This window comes from Meles meles, chromosome 17 (genome assembly GCF_922984935.1).
Source record: "Meles meles chromosome 17, mMelMel3.1 paternal haplotype, whole genome shotgun sequence".
Taxonomy (NCBI): Eukaryota; Metazoa; Chordata; class Mammalia; order Carnivora; family Mustelidae; genus Meles; species Meles meles.
Window position 1 is genome coordinate 644,673 of NC_060082.1, and position 20,612 is coordinate 665,284.

General features: G+C 61.2%; 1 protein-coding gene across 3 annotated transcripts in view; it reads left to right on the forward strand.

Annotated features, from left to right (window-relative positions):
- Positions 1–20,612, forward strand: part of IL6R (interleukin 6 receptor) — a 39,127-nt gene that overhangs the window by 6,825 nt on the left and 11,690 nt on the right. Inside the window, exons 1-7 of one of the 3 annotated variants that reach the window (XM_045982246.1) lie at positions 2,574–2,840; positions 5,072–5,448; positions 8,589–8,837; positions 9,258–9,381; positions 11,072–11,253; positions 11,486–11,652; positions 12,002–12,143. In XM_045982246.1, the coding sequence (XP_045838202.1) occupies positions 5,418–5,448; positions 8,589–8,837; positions 9,258–9,381; positions 11,072–11,253; positions 11,486–11,652; positions 12,002–12,143 (895 nt within the window). In that variant the 5' untranslated portion in view covers positions 2,574–2,840; positions 5,072–5,417. Of the gene's footprint in view, positions 1–2,573; positions 2,841–2,898; positions 5,449–8,588; positions 8,838–9,257; positions 9,382–11,071; positions 11,254–11,485; positions 11,653–12,001; positions 12,144–20,612 lie in introns of those variants that run through there. The other 2 variants (XM_045982245.1, XM_045982244.1) reach the window with 2 other exon arrangements.

Consider the following 20,612-nt stretch of genomic DNA (forward strand, 5'->3'; position numbering starts at 1 on the left):
CAGGCTCCCTGCTGAGCAGAGAACCTGCCGTGGGCTCGATCCCAGGACTCTGGGATCATGACCTGAGCCGAAGGCCGAGGCTTTACCCACTGAGCCCCCGGCGCCCGGTGAAAGGTTGTGGTAAAACACACGTCAGAGGGACCATCGCAGCCGCTTTCAGGTGTGCTCTTCACTAGTGCTTGCGAAGCGAGTTTCGGGGATTGTCGTTTCTGCGCCATTTCTAGTTTTTCCATGACTTTAGTCTGTTTGGGGCCGCACTGTGCCGCTTCCCTGGCTGCAGCTCTGTAGGGCTCATCCCCTTCCTCCGCCGCCGCATTCTCGTCCTGGCGACCCTTGCTCACTTCTCAGTCACCGTATTTTTTATGAGGATCAGGTGGGATTTGCGGATTGGCCGAGTCTTCTGTCTCAGAGTGGGGCAGGGCAGGGGGGCCTGGGACGGGATTCCAGCGGCCACAGCTGCCCCCTCCAACCCGTCCCTCCCGGGGCCCCGGGTGAGCTGGAGGGACCGGTGAGGTGCGCGGGTACGTGGGTGGGGGGAGGTGCGCGGGCGGGGGCGGTGCGTTGGGGCGTGGGGCGCGGTGACCTAGGCCCTAACTCAGGCAGCCGTGGGACTGCGCGGGACTTCGGGGCCTGCATAACAGATGAGCGCTGGGCGTGGAAGTGCAGCCGCGTGCATTTTCGCAGAGCACACGCCCACGTGGCCAGCGGCGAGGCGAGGCGTTGAGGAGCAGAACGCGAGCGAACACGCAGGCCGTCACCCCCCACCTCCCCCAGGGCAGGCTCCCGGCTGACCACGGAGGCTGACTTCAGAGATGGGAATGGCTGTGTTCCCGGGAGGGGGCTTGCAGCTGAGGGGTGGACACGACTGGTCCCGGCCACCCTACCCACGGGTGGCTCTGGGACTCCCCAGCCCAGCCCCTTTCTGGCCTGAGGCAGAGTCAGTCTCAGGGCTCCCCTGGGGCCTTTGGGCTGTTCGCCCTGTTTGGTATCTATTCATCTAATTAGGTGATAACCTCAGAGAGGTGACCTGGCCAGACCTTCCCGGCAGGGCCTGCGGATTCCCTGAGAGGCTGGGGTGGGTGTGTGTGTGTGTGCGTGTGTGTGTGACATGTTTTCCCCTGCAGCTGTCACCGCGCAGGTCTGAGAGCCACATCCAGCAGCTCCTTTGTATGGGTCGCGGGGAGCCTCCTCTCTCTCCCCAGGCAGGGTGTAGTCTCCGGTGCGGAGCCAAGGTCAACACCAACTCTGCCAAAGACAAGGCCGATAGGAGCAGGTACAGCTCCGCACACAGGAGAGAGGAGGGGCGGCGGGGCCCCGGAGGTCAGGGTGTGGGGGGCGGGGCCGGGGACTGAGTTGGAGAAGGAGGCAGGGCCTCTCCCTGGGACCTGTGGACTTCAGCATTTAGGCACGTGAATGGGTGACCTGGTGAGAGCAGGGGAGAGACAGAGAGTGTGTGTGTGTGTGTGTGTGTGTGTGTCCCACAAGCTGCTGCCCTAGGGAAGGTCAGGGTTGGGCCTTAGTCCAGCCGGCAGGTATGCCTGGGGAGGCCTGCTCTCCTCTCGTCCCTCACACCCAGGACTCCCTTCCCGAGCTTCTGTGATGGGTGGGAAGGCCGGAGGAGAGCAGGAAGTGACAGGTGGCGGGCAGCCCAGAGAAGGGGGGGCTGGGGGGGAGCCCAGAGAGGCACCTGTCCCAGGGGAGAGACCCTTGGTCAGACGGACCTGGAGCCCATGCTGTTTGAATTTGGCAGGTTCCCGAACTTCGGTGCCTGGGTTGCCCTACAGGACGAGCTTCCCTTCCTGGCGAGGTCGAGGTCGTTGTGAGGAGTGGCAGGCCCAGGAGTGCTGATGCTCTTGACGGCTCCTGAGTGTGCGATTACAAGGCGCAAGTCAGGAGAGCTGTTTCGGGGGTAGATGGAGAGCACTGGGGACGTATGTTAGGCCCCCCGGGACCAAATTGTGCGTTTGGATGCAGGGACCCGCGTCCTTTTGGATACTTGGCCTCGGCCACTCCCCTCAGTTGAAGGGCTTTATTGCTGAGAAGGGACCTGGTTTCTCACGACCCGCCTGAAACCCCGGGCCCCTGTAGCCTGAGAGGTCAGAGTCTGTTCTGCGGTGCCAGGGGGGCCCGACTGCCAGACCTGAGTCCCTGCTCAGCCTGCAGGGCCCTGGGATCGGCAGGCGCGCCCGTGTTGGGTGGCAGCAGGCTGTGCCGCGAGCTCACCGCTTACGTAAGCGGGGCCGGGAAGCTGACCTTGTTTCTGCTGGCGGCAGCGGAGAGGGCCGTGGTGGAGTTGAGAAATACGTCTCCGTGTGCATGTTTTTCTGATTGTTGACATTTGCGAGTTTGCTTGAAGAGGAAAAAAAGGAGGAAAACAGCAAAGCTGTTTGGGTTTTTGGCGCCAGCCTGAGGTCCAGAACGGGGAGGGGCCCCGTTTCCCAGAGTGTGGGGCAGCGTCCCAGAGAGTGGGGTGGCCTGCTCCTAAGCGGCCTGCAGGTGTGGGGCTGGTTGCCGGGGCTACTGCTCTCGAGGACGGGATGCAGGCAAGTTGTGGGAGTTGCGTCCCTCGGAGCTTTCCAGGGAGAGGAGCAGTGTTGGCCTGAGGGCTCTGGGGTCTGGCTGTCATCTCTCTGCAAACCAGAGTCATCCACTATTAGGATGATAACCTGTTGATGAATGGCGTGTTTGCAGGTGGTGGTGGCCGAGGTCAGCAGACAGGGGCGCTTCCCCACCCGCGAGAGCTGATGAGACCACACGGGCAGATGCTGCGGGCGGGAACGGGGTCTGAAGGCTTCACGGTCAGACGGGGGCTTGGCCAGCCGCTCTGTGAGGAGCTCAAGGTTGCCTGAGAATTGCAGTGAGAGGGGGGCGGGGGTGGGGTGGACTCGGGCCTCCTGTCCCGTCCCGTGGGGCTGCCCCAATCCTGGATGCATAGTTCCTGTAAGTGCTGGGCCAGCCCTGATGCCGAGGACGCTGTCCTTCAGGGGGGTGCTGCCGGGGGCTTGTTTTCCGGAGTGGACACCTCCGGGTTCAGTCCCTGGGGATGGGCTTTTGTCGCCCGTGGGCCCCCTGCCTTCGCAGGAAGCTGGGGTGCAGGGTCTGCCGTCCTGCTTTGGACGCTGGCCTGGGGAGGAGCGAAAGAGACTCCCGGCCCTCCAGTACTGCCTGCTGTCCCCTGCCTCCGTGGCGCTCGGTGCCGGGGCCTGAGGGACAGCAGGCTTGTTCTCCAGGTGATGGGAGGGTGAATAGAAGGAAGGCGCAGTCTGGCTTCTGTTGGTGTTGGGCTGGGGGCCTTGGGCCTGTGCCCTTCCTTCCGCAGAGGCTGGTCTCACCCCCGAGGGCTCCCCGGCCACCCGTCCTCTGTGGGCTTTTGCTTTCCAGTGCCCCTTCCGGTCGTTCCCCCCATCAGAGCTCCAGTCGCTGCCCACTGCTCAGAGCCCCGACTCAGATCCCCCTTCCCCGGGTCCCTCAGTGCGCTGGGGACAGCTCCAGACGGCTGGTGGGACAGGCAGCCGCGAGTTCCCTGCAGGGCGTCGTGGGGTCTGAGGTGCCGCCATGGACAAGGAGAACGAGGAGGCTTGGTGCTCAGTGGTGGCGACTGTCTGTGCTGCCCCAGCGAGGGCTTCCGTCCTGGCCCGCAGTGGCACGCAGACGCCCTCGTGTTCTCCGGAGGGCCGGGCACGGGCTTGCAGACCACGGGGCTGTGGCTCAGGGGCCCGCGTGCGCTCGGGTCGGTGCTGGAGTGTGGGGGCTGCCCCTCGCCCAGGGCCCAGGGCCCAGCGCGTGAGGGAGGCCGGAGGTGCATCTGGAGGGATGGCGGGGCACCGGGGCCGCCCAGGGCCACTCCGCTCTCGCTCACTCAGGGAGCCCTGCTTGGGGAGGGGCCTGCTGTGGGGAGCTGGCTGGGCAGACAGGGAGGAGCCGTGACCTTGAGCAGACGGGGTCGGGCGGCAGAGCTGAGGGCCTGGGCTGTAGAGCCCAGCGGAGGCGACAAGGGACAGAGCCTGGAGCCCAGGGTCGGGCGTACCCTTTGTGACCCGGAGGGACTTGTCCTGAGGAGCCCGCTCTCTCCCACCCAGCCCCCTTGTGCTCCCTCCTCCTCCAGAGGCAGAGTAACTCGGAGAGGCCCAGCTGTGCTGCTCCTTTGTTCTAAACAGACACGCTGGTTCTGAGACAGATCTAAACGCTGCAAGAAGGTGGAAGGCAGAGAAAGAAGTCACTTCCCGTCCCACCCTCTGGAGAGGCGGGTAGGGCGGAGAGGGGCCAGCACTTCCTCCCTGCAGAGAGCTGCGCCAAGGCCCGGGTGTTGCTGGCCCTGGCTCGGGGGGAGGTGGCGTCTCGGGGGCGCAGGGTGAGCAGAGGGAGGGACGGCCCTGCCCGCCCTGGCTTTGGCGCCCTTATTGTCTTGCCATCTTTCCTGGCTGAGTATTTGACCAGCCTGCACGGTGTGCTCAGAAGCGTAGCTGACAAAGTGTTCTTCACAGGTTCTAGAAGAAGCAGTTTGCACACTGTTTGTTTGTTTTTTTTTTTTTTTTTGAGGGGCCCTCTGTGCTCGCTGCGGGGCTTGAACCCATGGCCCTGAGATCAGGAGTTGCCTGCTCTACCGACTGAGCCGGCCCGGCGCCCCCAGAAGAAACGCATTTGGAAGGAGGGCTGGGACAGGCAATAGTTGCCAATGGGTGGTTTATAATTAATCATTCCCTGTTGAAAAAAAATGGTGACTCAGTTTTAAAGACTCAGAAAACCATTACTCAAGCGACTTGGCGGAGGGAGTGGCCATCAGGTTGCTCCCCAGCTCTGCTTTTGTGGACGAGAAAAAAAGCCTTTTCTTTGCTATTTCTCGAGCTGCCCCAGTGCGGTGGGCATTGTTGGAGCAAGCAGGGAGGGACCGGCTGGTCCCCACGCACGGAGGCAGCTTCCGGGCCAACCTGGGGGAGGGAAGTGGGCAGAGAAGCGAGTCTCCTGGAACTGGCAAGTGCAGGAGCAGGACAGAGCTCCCCCCTCTGGGGCAGGGTCAGCGTTGCCCCAGACCACTGTGCCATCTCTAACGAGCTCTCTTGGCTGTTTCCAGTGTCCCTGTGGGTCCCTCTCCAGCACCCTGCAGGAGACATGGATTAAGTACCTCCTGAGTTCTTTGATGAACGTCCCATAGTCACGGCTGGGGATGGGAGCCGTGCCCTGTGCAAAAGTGTCAGTGGAAGGAGGAGCTGCGCGGACCTTCCTGCGGCCACCCGTGTCTGTCTGTCGTGTCTGTCGGGTTCTGGTGCCTGGTGACAGCGGATTTCCGCTTGTCGGCGGAAGGGGCGTCGGGAAGGTCAGCCCCGACCGGCATAGTCCTTCGTTCCTGCAGCGGCGGTACCTCTGGGTCAACTCTTACCGGAGAGCTGCCTTATCAGGTGGAAAATGCAGAAGCCAGAATGTGGACATGGCGATCAGAAGTGTTGGATGGTAAAAATAAAATCTTAAAAATAACGAACAAAAGACAGTGGGTCTGGTGGCTCCATCGATAGGGCACGTGGCTCGATCTCAGGGCCGTGAGTTCAAGTCCTACCTTGGATATAGAGGTTACTTACAAAAAACCTCCAGGGGTGCCTGGGAGGCTCCGTGGGTTAAAGCCTCTGCCTTCGGCTCAGGTCATGATCCCAGGGTCCTGGGATCGAGCCCCGCATCGGGCTCTCTGCTCAGCAGGGAGCCCGCTTCCTCCTCTCTCTCTCTCTGCCTCTCTGCCTGCCTGTGATCTCTGCAAATAAGATAGTAAAAAAAAAATCTCCAGAAAAAGAAGCACCGGGGGGTCTTCTACACACAGCTTCGTCGGGCACGGATGGGAGTCATCGCGGACTCTGGACCGGACGTGCCCATGAGGTGCCCATGGTGTACGCACGCTCAACTGCGTGTTCAGTCGGGAAGGAACAGACACTCGTGACACACACGCGGGGACCAGGCCCCACCCCGGAGAGTCCTGCGCTAATGACCGGGAGCACGTGGGAGGGAGCTGGTAGCCGCACTCGGGTGCCGCAGACGCTGGAAGCCCCCAACCCTCCCTGGGGGGAGAACCACGGTGGGGGGTGTCGCAGGCACGAGGTCACGGGGGTGTCGCAGGCACGAGGGGGTCACGGGGGGCGCCGCAGGCACGAGGGGGTCACGGGGGGCGTCGCAGGCACGAGGGGGTCACGGGGGACGTCGCAGGCACGAGGGGGGTGAGCTACGGCTTGTCCAGGATGAGTCCCAGACCCGCAGTGAATGACGAAAGCACGCTCGAGCAGACCGCGCGCGGACCTTTTATAGAAAGCTTCCAAATCAAGGCCCAGAAAAAATCAGGGGTCTGTGTGCAGCGAACCTCTTTTTAACAGTAAAGACGGGTTGCACCCAAACTGGAACGCTGCCAAGGCAGGGGGCTTTCCGGGCGGCGCCGTGTGAGCGCCGGGGCTCTCTGGTGGGACGTGTACCGCGTGGGTGGGGACCGTGTTTCAGCGGCTTCAGGAACGGCCCTGACGAGCCGGAGTACGTCACCGAGGGTCCCACGTGAAGGGCGTGCTGTGGCTCCGGCTTCCTAGAGCCGCCTGGGCAGGGAGGCACCCTCAGGGGACCTGGCTTCCAGGGGCTGGCTTGTGCTGCCGTTGGGGGAGCCTGGTTCCTGAGTCCCTGCTCTGCAGTGGGGAATGCGTCTCCTGTCTCGAGGGCAGGGTCTTTCTGCTGCCAGACGGTGTCCTCCTCCCTGGGGTCCTTCTCGAACATTTGTGGGATGTAGGTCAGAGAGGGAGGAGAAACCAAAGCCGAGGGGTCTAACGAACCAGCCCAAGTGGCTGCACAGTGAGATTCAGTTGTTTCTCCAGAGTCCAAAGTCCAAAGCTCAGGTGAAGGAGTCCGGTGAGGACCGGTGGCTACCCTGCCCCTGTCCCCTGTCCCCGAGTGGCCAGCCTCCAGGTAGAGGATGCTGGGGGGGGGCGTGTTAGGCTCCAAGGGGTGAAGCGAGGAGGGCTCCTGAAGGCCGTGCCGCGTCCAGCGGTCGCTCTGGGGGTGCTCTCCAACTGGGGGTCTCGCTGACCCTTGGTCCCTCTGCCTGACACCTTGGATGTGGTGGGGCAGGAAGGACAGCCTGCCAAGTGTGACATGAGCTCCTCCTCCCCAGAAGGCGGCTTCTGATGCCGGCCCTTCAGGCTGGGAGCTGGGGGAAGGTGAGGGCGGTTCCTGCCGGGCAGGGTTTATTGCTGCGGCTCACAGATGGCTGGAAGGGCCAAGTGTGCTTTTATTTCTTTCTTTTTAAAGATTTTATTTGTTAATTTGAGAGAGAGAGAGAGAGAGAGGACAAGAGGGGAGAAGGTCAGAGGGAGAAGCAGACCCCCTATGGAGCTGGGGGCCCGATGTGGGACTCCGGGACCCCGGGATCGTGGCCTGAGCCGAAGACAGTCGCCCAACCGACCGAGCCACCCAGCACCCCCAAGTGTGCTTAAGAGAAATGGCTGTATTTCCTGGCTTCGATTCCCCTAGCTGGGTGGACGCATTTACTTAATTGGTTGACTAATTTCATCTCAAATTCTGTGACTCTGTTTAACCTAAACTGAAGAAAGTTCACCTGTTCCTTTAATTTTCAATATTCTTTTTCTTGAGTCGCACATACATGATATTTTCAGGGGAGGGAGCACATTGGTTCTTTTTTACCTTCCGATTTGCTCCCACGGATAAAAACAGCGTCGTCCTGCAGGTTTGTAGGCAGGAGGGTCCCTGGACAGAGGTGCCGCTGTGCAGCCTCCCGACGCCCCGCGTCTGACGGCGTGTGGAGGGTCCCCGCTGTCCTGAGAGCCCCGGTGCGGCCCTGCGCCTGCTGAGCAGCTGGGCGTGTGCGTTCGCTCAGGTGCTTGCCCGCCGGATGCCCGGCGGCCCCGTTGTGTGCCCGCAGCGGGTGGGCACAGACACGGAACAGACCGGAGCACGGGCTGTCGCTGCCTGTGGTATTAGTCTTGGAGGGAAGACGGGGCAGACGGGTAACCCTGTGGCAGTGGGTGGGGGCCGCACCCAGCGGGGGGTGAGCCAAGGCCTGGGGTGGGCGCACAGAGACTTGACAGGTCATCACGGGGGCAGGGGCGGGGCTGTGTGCCCTCGAGGGGCGCAGGGAGAGGTGAGGCCTGCGGGCCTTGGGGGGACGGGTGCTCGGGTTCACGCTGTCGACAGCGGCGGGCCCCCAAGGATTCTTTTTTCTTTCTTTAAAAATGAATGTATTTATTTTTTCTTTACTTATACATTTTAAAAAATTTTACTTTTAAATTTTTTACTTATTTGGAAGACAGAGTGCAAGCGTGGGGTGGGGGAGAGGCAGAGGGAGAAGCACATTCTCTGCTGAGCAGGGGACATGGGTCTCGATCCCAGGACCCCGGGACCATGACCTGAGCCAAAGACACTTCACCTACGGAGCCCCCCAGGCGCCCCGAGGGTTTTCCGATCAGAGGAGTCGGGTGGCTTCCCGAGGCCCCTGGGGGGGCTGTGGCTGGGCTAGAGAGGCGTGTGGTTCTGAAGCCCCTGTGACTTCCCAGACCAGGAGCAGAGCCCTTCTTGGCTGCTGTGGGCTCACCGAGCGTCCTCTCCCTCCACAGAGGTGGCGAGCGGTGCGGTGACCAGCCTGCCTGGGGCCAGCGTGACTCTGACCTGCCCGGGCGGGGAGCCGGGAGACAACGCCACCGTTCGCTGGCAGCTGGGGCACCCTGTGGCCGGCTCCCCGCAGGGCAGCTGGGCTGTGGCAGGAAGAAGGCTGCTTCTGAGGTCCGTGCAGCTCAGCGATTCTGGGAACTACTCCTGTTACCAGGACGGCCGCCTGGCCGGAACCGTGCATTTGCTGGTGGACGGTGAGTTGAGAGCTCAGAGTGCTAGGGGACGGGTCCCAGCTGTCCCTTTAAACGCCTGTGATTTCCTTGGCCTGACAAAATCAGGAAAGATCCACTGCGGTCTGCCAGCCGAGATGGGTGAGGCTGCTCGGGGGCGGGGGCGGGGGCGTCTGGCCGCGGGGACCCCACCCTCCTCCTGGCTTGAGTGCTTAGGGCGGAAGCCAGGGATTTACAGCCTGAGGCCTGGGTGTGGGGGCTCCTCCTCCTCCACAGCGTCACCCCTGTGCCCCGTGTCCCTGGTGGTTAGTGTGGTTAATTTTACTACGTTACTGTTGGGCGATCGTACGAGCGTGTGTGTGTTGGGGGGCTCGGTGTGGTCTCGGGGCTGGCTGGGGGCTGCAGGGCCATGTCCCCCTCATACTGGCTGTGCTCTCCCTTCAGTGCCCCCTGAGGAGCCCCAGCTCACCTGCTTTCGGAAGAGTCCGCTCAGCAAGGTGGCCTGTGAATGGGCTCCCCGGCACCCACCCTCCCCGACCACCAGGGCCACGTTACTGGTGAGGAAGTTGTGAGTATCCAGGCGGGGCTGTGTGTCTGTCTGTCTTCCCCTCCTTCGGAGGCGCCTGGAGAGTCGCGGGCTGGCACTGGGCAGCTGGGCAGGGGTTCCCAGACTTCACCGCTTGGGGATGAGGGAGGGGCTGGGGGACAGAAAGAGCACTGGCCGGCTGGGCGGTGCTGCATAGTGACCACGTGACCCGGAGCCGTGGGGGGGCAGCGTGACTTCCCCTGCTCGCGGACGGAGCGGCTGACATGGAGCCATCCGTGAACTCGCTTTAGGGTCATCTCGCTTGTAGGTGGCTCTGCTGGGGTCAGAGCTCAGGTTGCGGGACTTTATTCAAATTGCCAGGTTTGGGGTGGGCTCTGAAGAAGGTGCAGAGGCCCCCAGAGGGCCCGGAGCCGGTGGCTCCTGAGAAGTGGGGGGTGCGAGCCTCTCATCAGGCCCTTCCCTAGGAGAGGCCTTGAGAGCCGTGGCGGGGCGGGTGCGGGGGGTTCCGCGGGGCTGGGGGGTGCTGGCCGCATGCTGCTGCTGGTGACGGAGTGTGCGCTGGAGGTCGTCAGGGTCAGAGATCCAGGCAGGGAGTCCAGGGCTTGGTTTCCGCTGGTGTCTGTGCCGAGTGTCGTCAGGGGCGACCTTACTGCCCGTTCTCCCTGCACAACTGTGCCCAACTCCGCCCGCGAGTGGCACGGCTGCCCATAGGGGGAATCGGGACCTCTGGAATGGACCCGGGTCATGGGTGCCGTCATTTGGGACCTGGAAGGTGTCTGTCCCCAGACAGGCTGTCCCGCCCCGCCCAGACCTGCCACGGAAACACTGGGCAGGCTCATGGGTCCCCGAGGCCACTGGGGTGTCTCCCAGCCCTGGCCTGAGGGTGTGCGCGCTGCTGCTTCTCGGGCGCCCCGTGTGCTGGCTCTCCCGTTCGTCCCAGCACGGCCTGGGCTGTGTACTCACCAGGACGGCTGGAGGGTACCGGGTACCCTCAGTACCCCTGGTGACCCACCCCTCAGCGTTAGGTGGGACGGAGGCTCTGACTCCGCCTGGGAGGGGACAAGCAGGGGAAGCTTGTTCTGGGCAGGGTCGGCCCCTGAATCCGTAGGGACCTGCAGCCGGGTGAGCGGCCGGGTGAGTGGCTGCCCGCCCCTCCTGCGCCCACACGTCCTAAGTGGCCACGTCAGGCTTCCAGGCCTGGTGGGACCGTGTCTGACTCACCCTGAATGTCTGTAGCTGCCCAGAATTCTCTTCTGGGCTCACTGGCCTCCTTGGGACGCTGGGGAGCAGGTGCCTGGCTGTTCCACGGGCTGTCCTCGTCCCCCGAGGCCAAGTGGTTTCTGTTAGAGACTTGGGGCTGGGGAGGGGGCCTCCCTGGGCTCCTTGCTGCCCCTCCCTGGGGACAGAGGCCGAGGCTCCCTCGTCCAATGCCTTAGGGGTGGTGTGTGCTCTGCTGGGCCCTGGGACCTGCCCGTGCAGGCGCTAACCTGGTTGTCTCCCTCCGTGGTCACTGAATCCCAACACGCCCCCGTGGGGTGGGTATTACCGATGTTCCCGCCTCCGAATGAGAAAACAGAGGCTTGGTGAGGTGGGATAATCGACAGAAATCACGAGACCTGCTAAGTGCTGCTGAGCGTGAGGCAAGTCGGCCTCGCGGCCCCGAACAAGGGCGGACGCCGGCAGCCAGCCCGTCCTCGTCCTGTGCCCGCAGTCAGAGCCGCCCGCGGGGAGACTCCCAGGAGCCGTGCCCCTACTCCCAGGGGGCCGGAAAGTTCTCCTGCCAGCTGGAGGTCCCGGAGGGGGACAACTCCGTGTACGTGGTGTCCCTGTGCGTCAGCAGCAGCGCTGGGACCAAGTCCAGCAGCTTCCACACGTTTGAGGGCTACGGAATCCGTGAGTAACTCCCGTGCGCCCGGCCAGATGCCCCCGCCCCTCTGACGCCCCTCACAGACGGCTGGGGGCACGGGGGCTGGTGCTGCCGTGTGTGGGCTGGTGCCCTGGGGGCTTCCCGTGCCCTGGCAGGTGACACGGGGAGGCTGGTCCGGGCACTGGGGCGTCTCCGGCCCGTTCCGGGCAGACGGGCCATGCTTGCCGCTGCATGGGAGCCTGCCCTCCTCGCCCGCAGTGCAGCCCGACCCGCCGGCCAACGTCACCGTCACGGCTGTGGACGGAAATCCCCGCTGGCTGCGTGTCAGCTGGAGAGACCCCCCCTCCTGGAACTCCTACTTCTACCGGCTGCAGTTCGAGCTCCGGTACCGGGCTGAGCGCTCGAAGACCTTCACCACGTGGATGGTAAATCCTTCTACTTACGGAGAAGTGTGGCTGGGTCCCCAGGGCTCCTGGGACGAGGCCCCAGGTTCTCTGTGGTCATGTGGCTCCCTGCTGTGCCGTGGGTGAGGCCCGGGTCCTCGGGAGGCTGGGCCGTCTCGTTCAGCACACGGCAGTGAGGATGCTGTCCCCCGCCTTCAGGAGCCTGAGCCGGGCGAGGGCGTGGGGGCAGGGTCCTGCACGGAGCCTCTGAGCATCTCCGCAGCCAGTCCCTCCCTGTGTCTGACAGAGGATGCCGCTGTGGGGGAGGGGGCAAGAGCTGCCCGGCGGGTGCCCCTGGCCTCACCCGCGGCCGCTGGGCCCCTGCCCGCAGGTCCAGGAGCCACGGCACCAGTGCACCATCCATGACGCCTGGAAGGGCCTGCGGCACGTGGTGCAGCTCCGGGCCCAGGAGGAGTTTGGACACGGCTCCTGGAGCGCTTGGAGCCCTGAGGCCAGCGGCACCCCTTGGACAGGTACTGTGGCGGGCGTGGGGAAGTGTCTGCGGCGTTACTGTCCCCCAGCTGGTGCTGTCACGGCGAGCCTGCAGCCCCCCGGCTTTGGGAGGGAGGCCGGCACCAGCCCCCGTGTGGCGCACGCACGCCGCTCCTGGTGCTGCCGGCAGCTGGGGCCTTGGCTCTGCCCGTGCGGGTCCCCTTCCTGGCTGTGGAGGTGCGGGCGGGGGATGTGGGCGGCCGGGCATGCAGCGTCCCAGCTTTGTGGGGAGCCACCGAGAATGTGTAGTGTCCTCAGTGTCCACAGTTACTAATGTCTCATTTTTAAAAAGGTGTTAAAGGTGATAAAACTGCCTTTGGGGAATTATTGAAATTACTGTGCTTGACGGAAAACGTGAAACATTCCCCAAATGTATGAAAAATGATGATTATCGGTATCTTTACCGCCTCGAGAACCCCAGTGAGAACATTTCAGTGTGCTGCTCGCCTTTTCCAAGGGCGTGTGTGGGGAACACTGTGAGTGCTCTCATGTTCGAAAATGTGTTGTTTAGTAACTGTGATTAATGTGTTTTTTTAACTGCTGAATTTTTTTTTAAGATTTTATGTATTTGACAGAGACAGAGATCACAAGTAGGCAGAGGCAGGTGGCATGGGGCTGGGGTGGGGGGAAGCAGGCTCCCCGCCGAGCAGGGAGCCAATCTGGGGCTCGATCCCAGGACCCAGAGACCATGACCTGAGCCCAAGGCAGAGGCTTTAACCCACTGAGGCACCCAAGCGCCCCTGGGAAGGGTTTCTAATATCAGTGCCTCTTGTCCTAACCCTTCCCGTGTCCAGTCCTGCCTCCCAGAGGAAGCTGCTTGGCCTCTGTTTCCCATTCTTCTCCTGGTGCCTACGGAGCAGCAGCCAACAGGACTGTTGTTTTTCCTGAGAAAACAATTTAAGAAGTCTTTGATTCCTTCCTACCAAAGTTTAGGATTGAGCAGACAGACCCAGTGCAGGAGTTTCTCAGATTACGGTGTGGGGGAGGGTCATCTGGTGTCTGGTTGAATGCTTCCAGAGATGGAAGGCTCACCCCCCACCCCAGGAGCCCATTCCGTTGCTCCCGGTGTCCGCGTCCTGGAACGGTGGCAGGCTTCAGCATCACGACTCTTTAGCCCGGCAGCAGAGTGAGCCAAAAGAGTTGTTCTTAAGTATCAGGTAACTAAAGCAGAAAACGCAGTACCTGTGCACTGACCACGTGTGCGTAAAACAGAAAGACGGGAACAGAAGTGACGGGCGGGCCCGTCCCCACCCTGCCAAGCTCTCCCGCCCCGGCCCCAGGGAGAAGACTGGTACAGAGGCTGGCATTCCGCCCCAGAGAGGACGCTGGCGCACAGTGGCTCTTCCTCTTCCTGCTTCGCCGCGTGACGCCCTTCTTTCCTGTCCTGGGGGAGCCAGAGGAGCCCTGGTTGAGGAGCTTCTGAACTGGACGTCCGCGAGGTTGCAGGCTCGGATCCCAGCTGGTCCTTTTCCTGTCACTGCCCATGGGGAGCAGGAGGCAGGTTTCTGTTGGACCCTCTTCTCAAAAGCTCGTTTCCTGCGAAGGCCTGGACAGGAGGCGGGGAAGGCCTAACTGGTCCGTCTCCCGCAGGGGGAGTGTGTAAATGCATCGGGGCGTCCTTCAGGCTCGTGTTGACCTGTCCGTGACTTTCTGTGATTTGTGTACATTTTGAGCCAGAACAGGCTCATCGTCCGAACGCCAAACCTTACCGTGGCCTTGGAAGCCTTGGCCTGGGGCAAATGGCTGATAGCGTCGTGCGGAGGGCGTGTCTCAGACTCAGGCTGAGGCCTGTTTACTCCTCTGCTAAGAAGTTGTGTTAGAAAGCTATTTCTTTGTCTTTAAAAATGTTGGACTGTGGTAAAACACATGTAACTCAACTTTGACCACCGTAGCCGTTTCTGAGTATCTGTTCAATGGCGGTAAGCACATTGGCGCAGTCAACATGCCGTCCCACTGTCCGCTCCCAGAGCTCTTCATGCAGCAAAACCAAAACTCTGTCCCCATTAGATGTGAAGGGGACCGCCATCTGCTCTCTGTCTCTGAGGTTCGCTCCTCACGGAAGTGCCATCCAGCGGTAGGTGTGGTGAATTTTGATGTTGAAATTAATTTTGGTTCAGGGTTTTCTGGAGAATTTTATTCGATACTTTTAGTTGAAATGTAGGAAGTGAGTAATAATTATGGATAAGATTGTAGTCAATCATGCTGAGGTATCTAATTGTGTCATTTCATTCAGGAGAGGTTTGTGCTCACGGTCTCGAGCTGGTAGAGCTCTCTTTCGGTGATGGGTCTGTTTCGCGTAGTGTGATGTCCTCGGGGTTCATCCGCGTTGTAGCAAGTGTCCGAGCTTCCTTCCTCTGAGGCTGAGGCCTGTTCGGGGCGCAGTGGCCCGTGTGGCTTGTGCACTCCCTGTGGACGGCCCCTGGAGCTGCCTCCCCCTTCTGGCCGCGGTGGCGGACGCTGCAGTGCGTGCCGCTGGACAGCATCTGTCTGGGTCCCTGCTTGCGGATCTTTCGAGTAAATACCCAGAAGTGAAATTGCTGCCTCACACAGTAGCTCTGTTTTTAATTTTTTGAGGAACTACCGCATTGTTTTCCTCCACGGCTGCACCATCTTACATTGTTACCGGCAACGCACAGGGTTCCAATCTCAGCCTCCTCCACACTCGCGATTTTCTGGGTTCTTCGTGTTTGGTTGCTGATAAGAGCGCCCGCGGGCGTGAAGTGGGTGTGAGGCTGGTCTGCGTTTCCATCAGGAGCTGTGATGTTCACCACCTTCCCGCTTGCTTCTGGCCCCTTTGTGTGTCTTCCTTGGAGACGTGTCTGCTCAGGAAGAAAGTTCTTTCTCATGTGAGCCCCACCCTGTCCTCTGCGGTTTAGAGTCCCGAGACAAGTGCACCGGTCTGCTCGTCCAAAGTTGTCGGCGGCTCCCGGAGGACCCGCGTTGCTCAGGTGTCCCGTGCCCGGCTGCCGTGGGGGGGCCTGCACACTGGTCCTCTCCCTTCCTCTGCACCTGGTGTCCTTGGTGTCTGTCCCTCTTCAGATTACAGACATCGTCCCCACAGTGGGCAGCGGTGCAGCTGGGCCGCCTGGCCGGCACTGGGTCCGGTCTTTGACTCTCCAGCTTGGGGCGGCTGTGCTGCTGTGCCTTGCTGCGGTGACCGCGGAGGCTTGGACAGGACATCTGGTGGCGTCTCCCATCAATGGCCAAAGCCTTTGGGACCCCTGTCCTGTGCACGTGCGGTTTTGGGGGATCCTCAGAGCCCCCCAAGAGAGAAGCTGGCTGTCTCCCCTGCTGAGGGCAGTGGGAGGGGGGTCGGGGGGCCGGTGCGAGAGAGCAGGGAGCCGTCTGGAGAGTGGGGTTTAGCGAGTTTTCCTGACGGTGTGGTTCCTTGGCTTTTGGGGGCACCAGTGGGCTTCCCAGCTGCCCAGGACCTGGAGATGCAGGTCGTTCCTGCCTCCCAGCCTTGGTGTGGGAGTGGTGACCTCTGGGGGGACACGGAGGTTATGGGAGACACGCTGGACCTGGGGGTCAGGCTGTAGGGCCTCTCAGAGCCTTAGCCCTGCCCATGCGAGGTGGGGATGCTGAGATCTGTCCGGTTCCCTTCCAGATTTGTTTTCAAAACAAGCTCTGGCTGGTTTCATTGAAGAAATTCTTTGCGTGATTCACTTGTCACCAGCCTGTTCTGGCATGCCTCTTGTGACAGCGGACGTGTCTGCGTAGGTGACGGCCATCTCCCACGTGTGCCGCCCCTGGTGTGAGGGGCCCTGGCATGGTGGATGTGTGTGTCGCTCTGGTCCCCGTTACCCCAGTCCAGGCCGGTGCTGAGGAGGATGGCCCGTCTCTCTCTGCCTGTCTGGTCCGCTTCAGGGTCTGCTTGTGGCTGGGCACACGCCATCCCCTTTTCCTGAAACACTAGAGCCTAGAGATAATGGACTGCAGGGAGTTTTGTTCCTACCTCAAGGGCCACTGCCAAGATGGCTGGGACGGAGGCCCCTGGCGAAAGTTTTTGTGAGCGCGAAAGTTTTTGTGAGCGCAGAGAGAAGACACCCTCCAGGGACAGTGACGCGTCTGTCCGCTGCCGGGGGTGTTTGCAGTGGCCACACAGTGCTGGTTGGTCTCTGGGGTGACAGGAGGGAGGCTGTGGGTGTCCCAGGATCACTGTCCTGGACACCGACCCAGAGCCACTCAGACTGTGGAGGGGGCGTGGAGTGGGCAGTGCGGGGAGACGTCCCCGGTGGTTGTGGACCGCGTTGGCAGGCTGCGGCGCCGAGAGAGGAGGAAAGCTTCCCGGGGAGGTCCTTGGGGGGCGGACGGTGGAGTGTGTCCATGGAGACGGGGATTATAGGCTGTCTGCGCGCCGGCGGGAAGGGGGGTTTGGGCCGGGCTGGAGCCCAGGTGTGAGAGCCGCAGGCCCGGCAGGTGGACGGCGGTGGCGGAAGGACTGCTTGCGGGTGGCCTAGAGGGTGGAGAGGGGCAGGGGGGCCACTGTGTCCAGTAAGGCCATCACCCCTGCCGGCACCTGCAGCAGTGACGCAGGGAGACGGTGCCCCTGACGTCCGGCCAGGAGGGGTCACAGCTGGTGGCCGCCAGCCCCTCTCGCCAGTGGGAGGGCTTCCCCGGACCTCTCCTCCCTCTAGCGAGCCTGCGGCCCCGGAGCCCCTCTGCAGGGGGAGTCCCGGGCGGGGGCCTGGGAAGCCCGCGGGGGTAAGCGGGCCTGGTCTCGCTGCTTGCCCGCGCTCAGCAGACAAGTGACACTGAGGGTCCTTGGGGTGCCCTGAGCTCAGACCCGTGGCCCCCCGCTTGTCCTGAGAGGGAGAGTCTGCGCCTTCAAGAGCCCGGGCACCGGTTCCCGAGAGACCGTGCCCGCTGCGCTCAGCGCGGCTCCTGACCGGCCTCCCCCGCCGGGGCCTCGCGGCCACCCTCCCGCCCGCCGGTCTGCACATGCGCACACGCACACTGGCTTGGACGCACGCGCGCACGCACACGTACATGCAAACACCCGGCCCAGATGCACGCGCGGACGCGCACGCACACCCGGCCTGGACGCATGCGCACGCACACGTACATGCAAACACCCGGCCCAGATGCACGCGCGGACGCGCACGCACACCCGGCCCGGCCGCAGTTGCCCGTGCGCTGCTCTCCCGCTCGCCGGGTCCGGGCGTTTGGGGACCGTGGCCAGTGGCCGCTTAGTTCCGCTGAGGAAGGACTACACAGTTAAGTAGAAACGGCTCTTGGCCGTTTCACAGAAGGGGGGGCCACTTGGGGCGCGTGCGTGTCCGCGGCCGCGGGAGGTTTCTCTGGGCCGCAGAGCAGCCCCCCTCCCCCCGCACCCCTGCTTGTGGTGTCCGGCCCCAGGAGGCGAGGCCGGCAGTGATTGACTTGCTGGTGGGTGGTTTGCAGGTGTGAAGCCGTGAGTGAGCGGGGGAGGCCCTGCCGGAAACCCGGCCTCCCCGCCCCCTTCCTGCTCGGGCAGCCCCTCTCCCCGCCTCACCTCAGATCACCTCCCTGCCTCCGCCCTCCACCTCCCTTCTTCCTCCCGCTTCCCGCTCTGGGCTCCTGCCCCCAAGCCCTGCCCTTAACTGGTCGAGACACAGTTGACAACACAAAAAAGTGTTTTCTGCCCCCCCCCCCCCATTTCTTAATCTGTATTGAGATGTGATCGACCTGTAACACCACGTGAGTTTCAGGAGGTTGATACTATGTGGCCGATGGTGGTGCGTTCAGTCCGCTTAGCGACCCCCACCGCGCTGCAGGTGTCTTTGTGTTTGCTGAGGACCGTAAGGTCCCCTCTCTCGGCCGCCCCCGGGGCGCAGTGGGGTTCCGTCCGGTCTGGGCAGCACACCCCCGCCGAGGGTCGGCTCGCGCGCGTGTTTACCGGGACTCTGTGCCCTTCAGCGCGGGTGTGTCGGAGGGAGCCTGCTGGGCCGGAAGTGAAGAAACTGCGCGGAGGAGTTCAGTGTCTTAACCCAGATCCCTTATCTGTCACGGGGCCTCTCCGGCTTTCGTGCTGGATTTCCCTTTCCTAAAACCCAAGCAAGTGAACTCAAACCAGCCCTCAAGTTAATGGAAATGAGCTGCTTGTTTTAAAAACTCGTGTGGGGACAGGAAAACCCAAACCCTCCTGGGTGGTCTGTTGGTTTTGTCATTCATTTTGTTACGAATGTGGAAGTGTCTCCTGCAATCTTGGAGGTACCCACACGAGGAGAACACAGGGTGGCAACTACCATTAAGGTTTCTAATCGTTCCTAAATGCTTTTCCACAATTGAAATTTTACTAACTACACAGCTTTTTGGCCAGATGTGTTAAGTTCTGTGCTCACAAAGATGAGTACGATACAGTCTTGAATTTGAGGAATGCTCAATCTAGAGATGGTTCTAAAAATAAAGGAGAAAAAAAGCCCAGGGGCGCCTGGGTGGCGCAGTTTGATAAGTGTCTGACTCCTGACCTCAGCTCAGGTCGTGATCTTGGGGTCAGGAGATCCGTGAGCTCCATGCTCCTCGGAGAGTCTGCTGGAGACTCTCTCTCTCCCTCTGCCCCTCCCCCTGCTCATGCTCTCCCTCTCCTTTTCCAGTAAATAAGTACATCTTAAAAAAGTCATTCCTAGAGCCAGAAAGACTTGTCACTTTTTTTTTTAAGGTTTTATTTATTTATTTGACAGAGGGAGAGAGATCACAAGTAGGCAGAGAGGCAGGCGGAGAAAGAGGAGGAAGCAGGCTCCCTGCTGAGCAGAGAGCCCGATGCGGGGCTTGATCCCAGGACCCTGAGATCATGACCTGAGCCGAAGGCAGAGGCTTAATCCACTGAGCCACCCAGGCACCCCCTTGTCACTTGTTTCTTACAAAACTTTGGGCAAGTTCTTTAGCCGCCCGTGCCTCAGTTTCCCCATCTGTAAAATGGGGAAAATCGTGATACTGTCCCCGAATATTGTTGTGGAGACTAAACAGATCGATCCATGGGAGGTGCGGAGGTTGGCACACAGCAGGCGCTCAGTAAATGCTGGAGATGGTTACAGTTGGTGTGCTTTTGTTGCCGCCAGGCACTTCCAGGTACTTGGGGGCCAGGGCTGTCTGTTCCTTTCCCTCCTTTGCCCAACGTGTCTGCTGAAGGGAGGCGTTAGGAAATATGAAATACATTTGCCTAAATGCTCAGCCTCGGGGTCTTTGTAAAATGGAGATGGCAGGGCCCACCTGGCAAGCACCACGGGAGCGTGACGTGAAACCGAGCACGCACAAAGGAGCTGGGATGTGGCCGGTGTAGGGGTGCTGATGGTTTAAGGACACTGTCCCAGTGGCAGTCATCTGCCATCCCTCGGGCCCTGTTCCCTCGTCTGTAAAATGAAACGACGATTATTCCTAACAGTGCAGACATGCTTTACCTTCCGTGTCTGGGGACGTGATGGTCTGCATCAGGGGCTCCGTGGCCATCTAGGGAGTCTTTAACAAGTCTTGTCAGTAAGACTTAATTCTGTTATGCATTAGAAAAATTGTACTTGTGGGGCGCTTGGGTGGCTCAGTGGGTTAAAGCCTCTGCCTTTCGCTCAGGTCATGATCCCAGGGTCCTGGGATCGAGCCCCGCATCGGGCTCTCTGCTTGGCAGGGAGCCTGCTTCCTCCTCTCTCTCTCTCTGCCTGCCTCTCTCCCTACTTGTGATCTCTGTCAAATAAATAAAGTCTTTAAAAAAAAAAAAAGAAAAATTGTACTTGTTCTGGGTTGCGATAAAATTTCCACGTTGTACCCGGAAATCTAAGCCATCAAAGTTAAGCACCCTACTCTGGGCCACATGCCACGCTGCGCATCAGAGCTGTGGGGAGAGACTAGATGGGTCACCCTTGAAGCATCGCTCTGGATTTGGAGAGCTGTTAGGAGCCCCTGATGTGTGGGTCGCATCCCCCGGATTCGGAGGCTGTGGGGCAAGGATGGGGCCCATGAGGCCACAGATGATGCTGCATGTGGCTGAGTGTGGGAGGCCCTGGATCCAGTGGCCGTTTGGGATCAGCTGTATTCCCTGAGTAGGGCTGCCCCAACTCCTGGTCTTCACGGTAATTGGTGCCTGAACCCTCTGCTCCTCCTTCAGTCACCCCTGCTGTGGGTCTACCTGTTTTTGGCTCCGGAGGAGCACCCGGGAATCAGACTGGATCCTTCCCAGTCACCCCAGGCTGGTTTGGGGCTGGCTTGCTGTGTGATCTTGGACACGTTGCTTTCCCTCTCTGGGACTCTGTTTCCTCTGTACAGTGCAGGGGTGAACATGCTCTGGTTTGCTCCCCTCCTGGGGACAGGCCTGTCCTGCTGGAAATTCTCGGCTGAGCAGAAGCAGGAGCACTTCTCCTCTGTCCCTTACTCCACTCCTGCCTCAGGGAGGCTCCACATCTTTGTGTGAACCATTTCTGTGGTGGTTTTAACTTCTAGATGGAAACATGATGGACTGAAAAGAAAATACTTTAAATCCG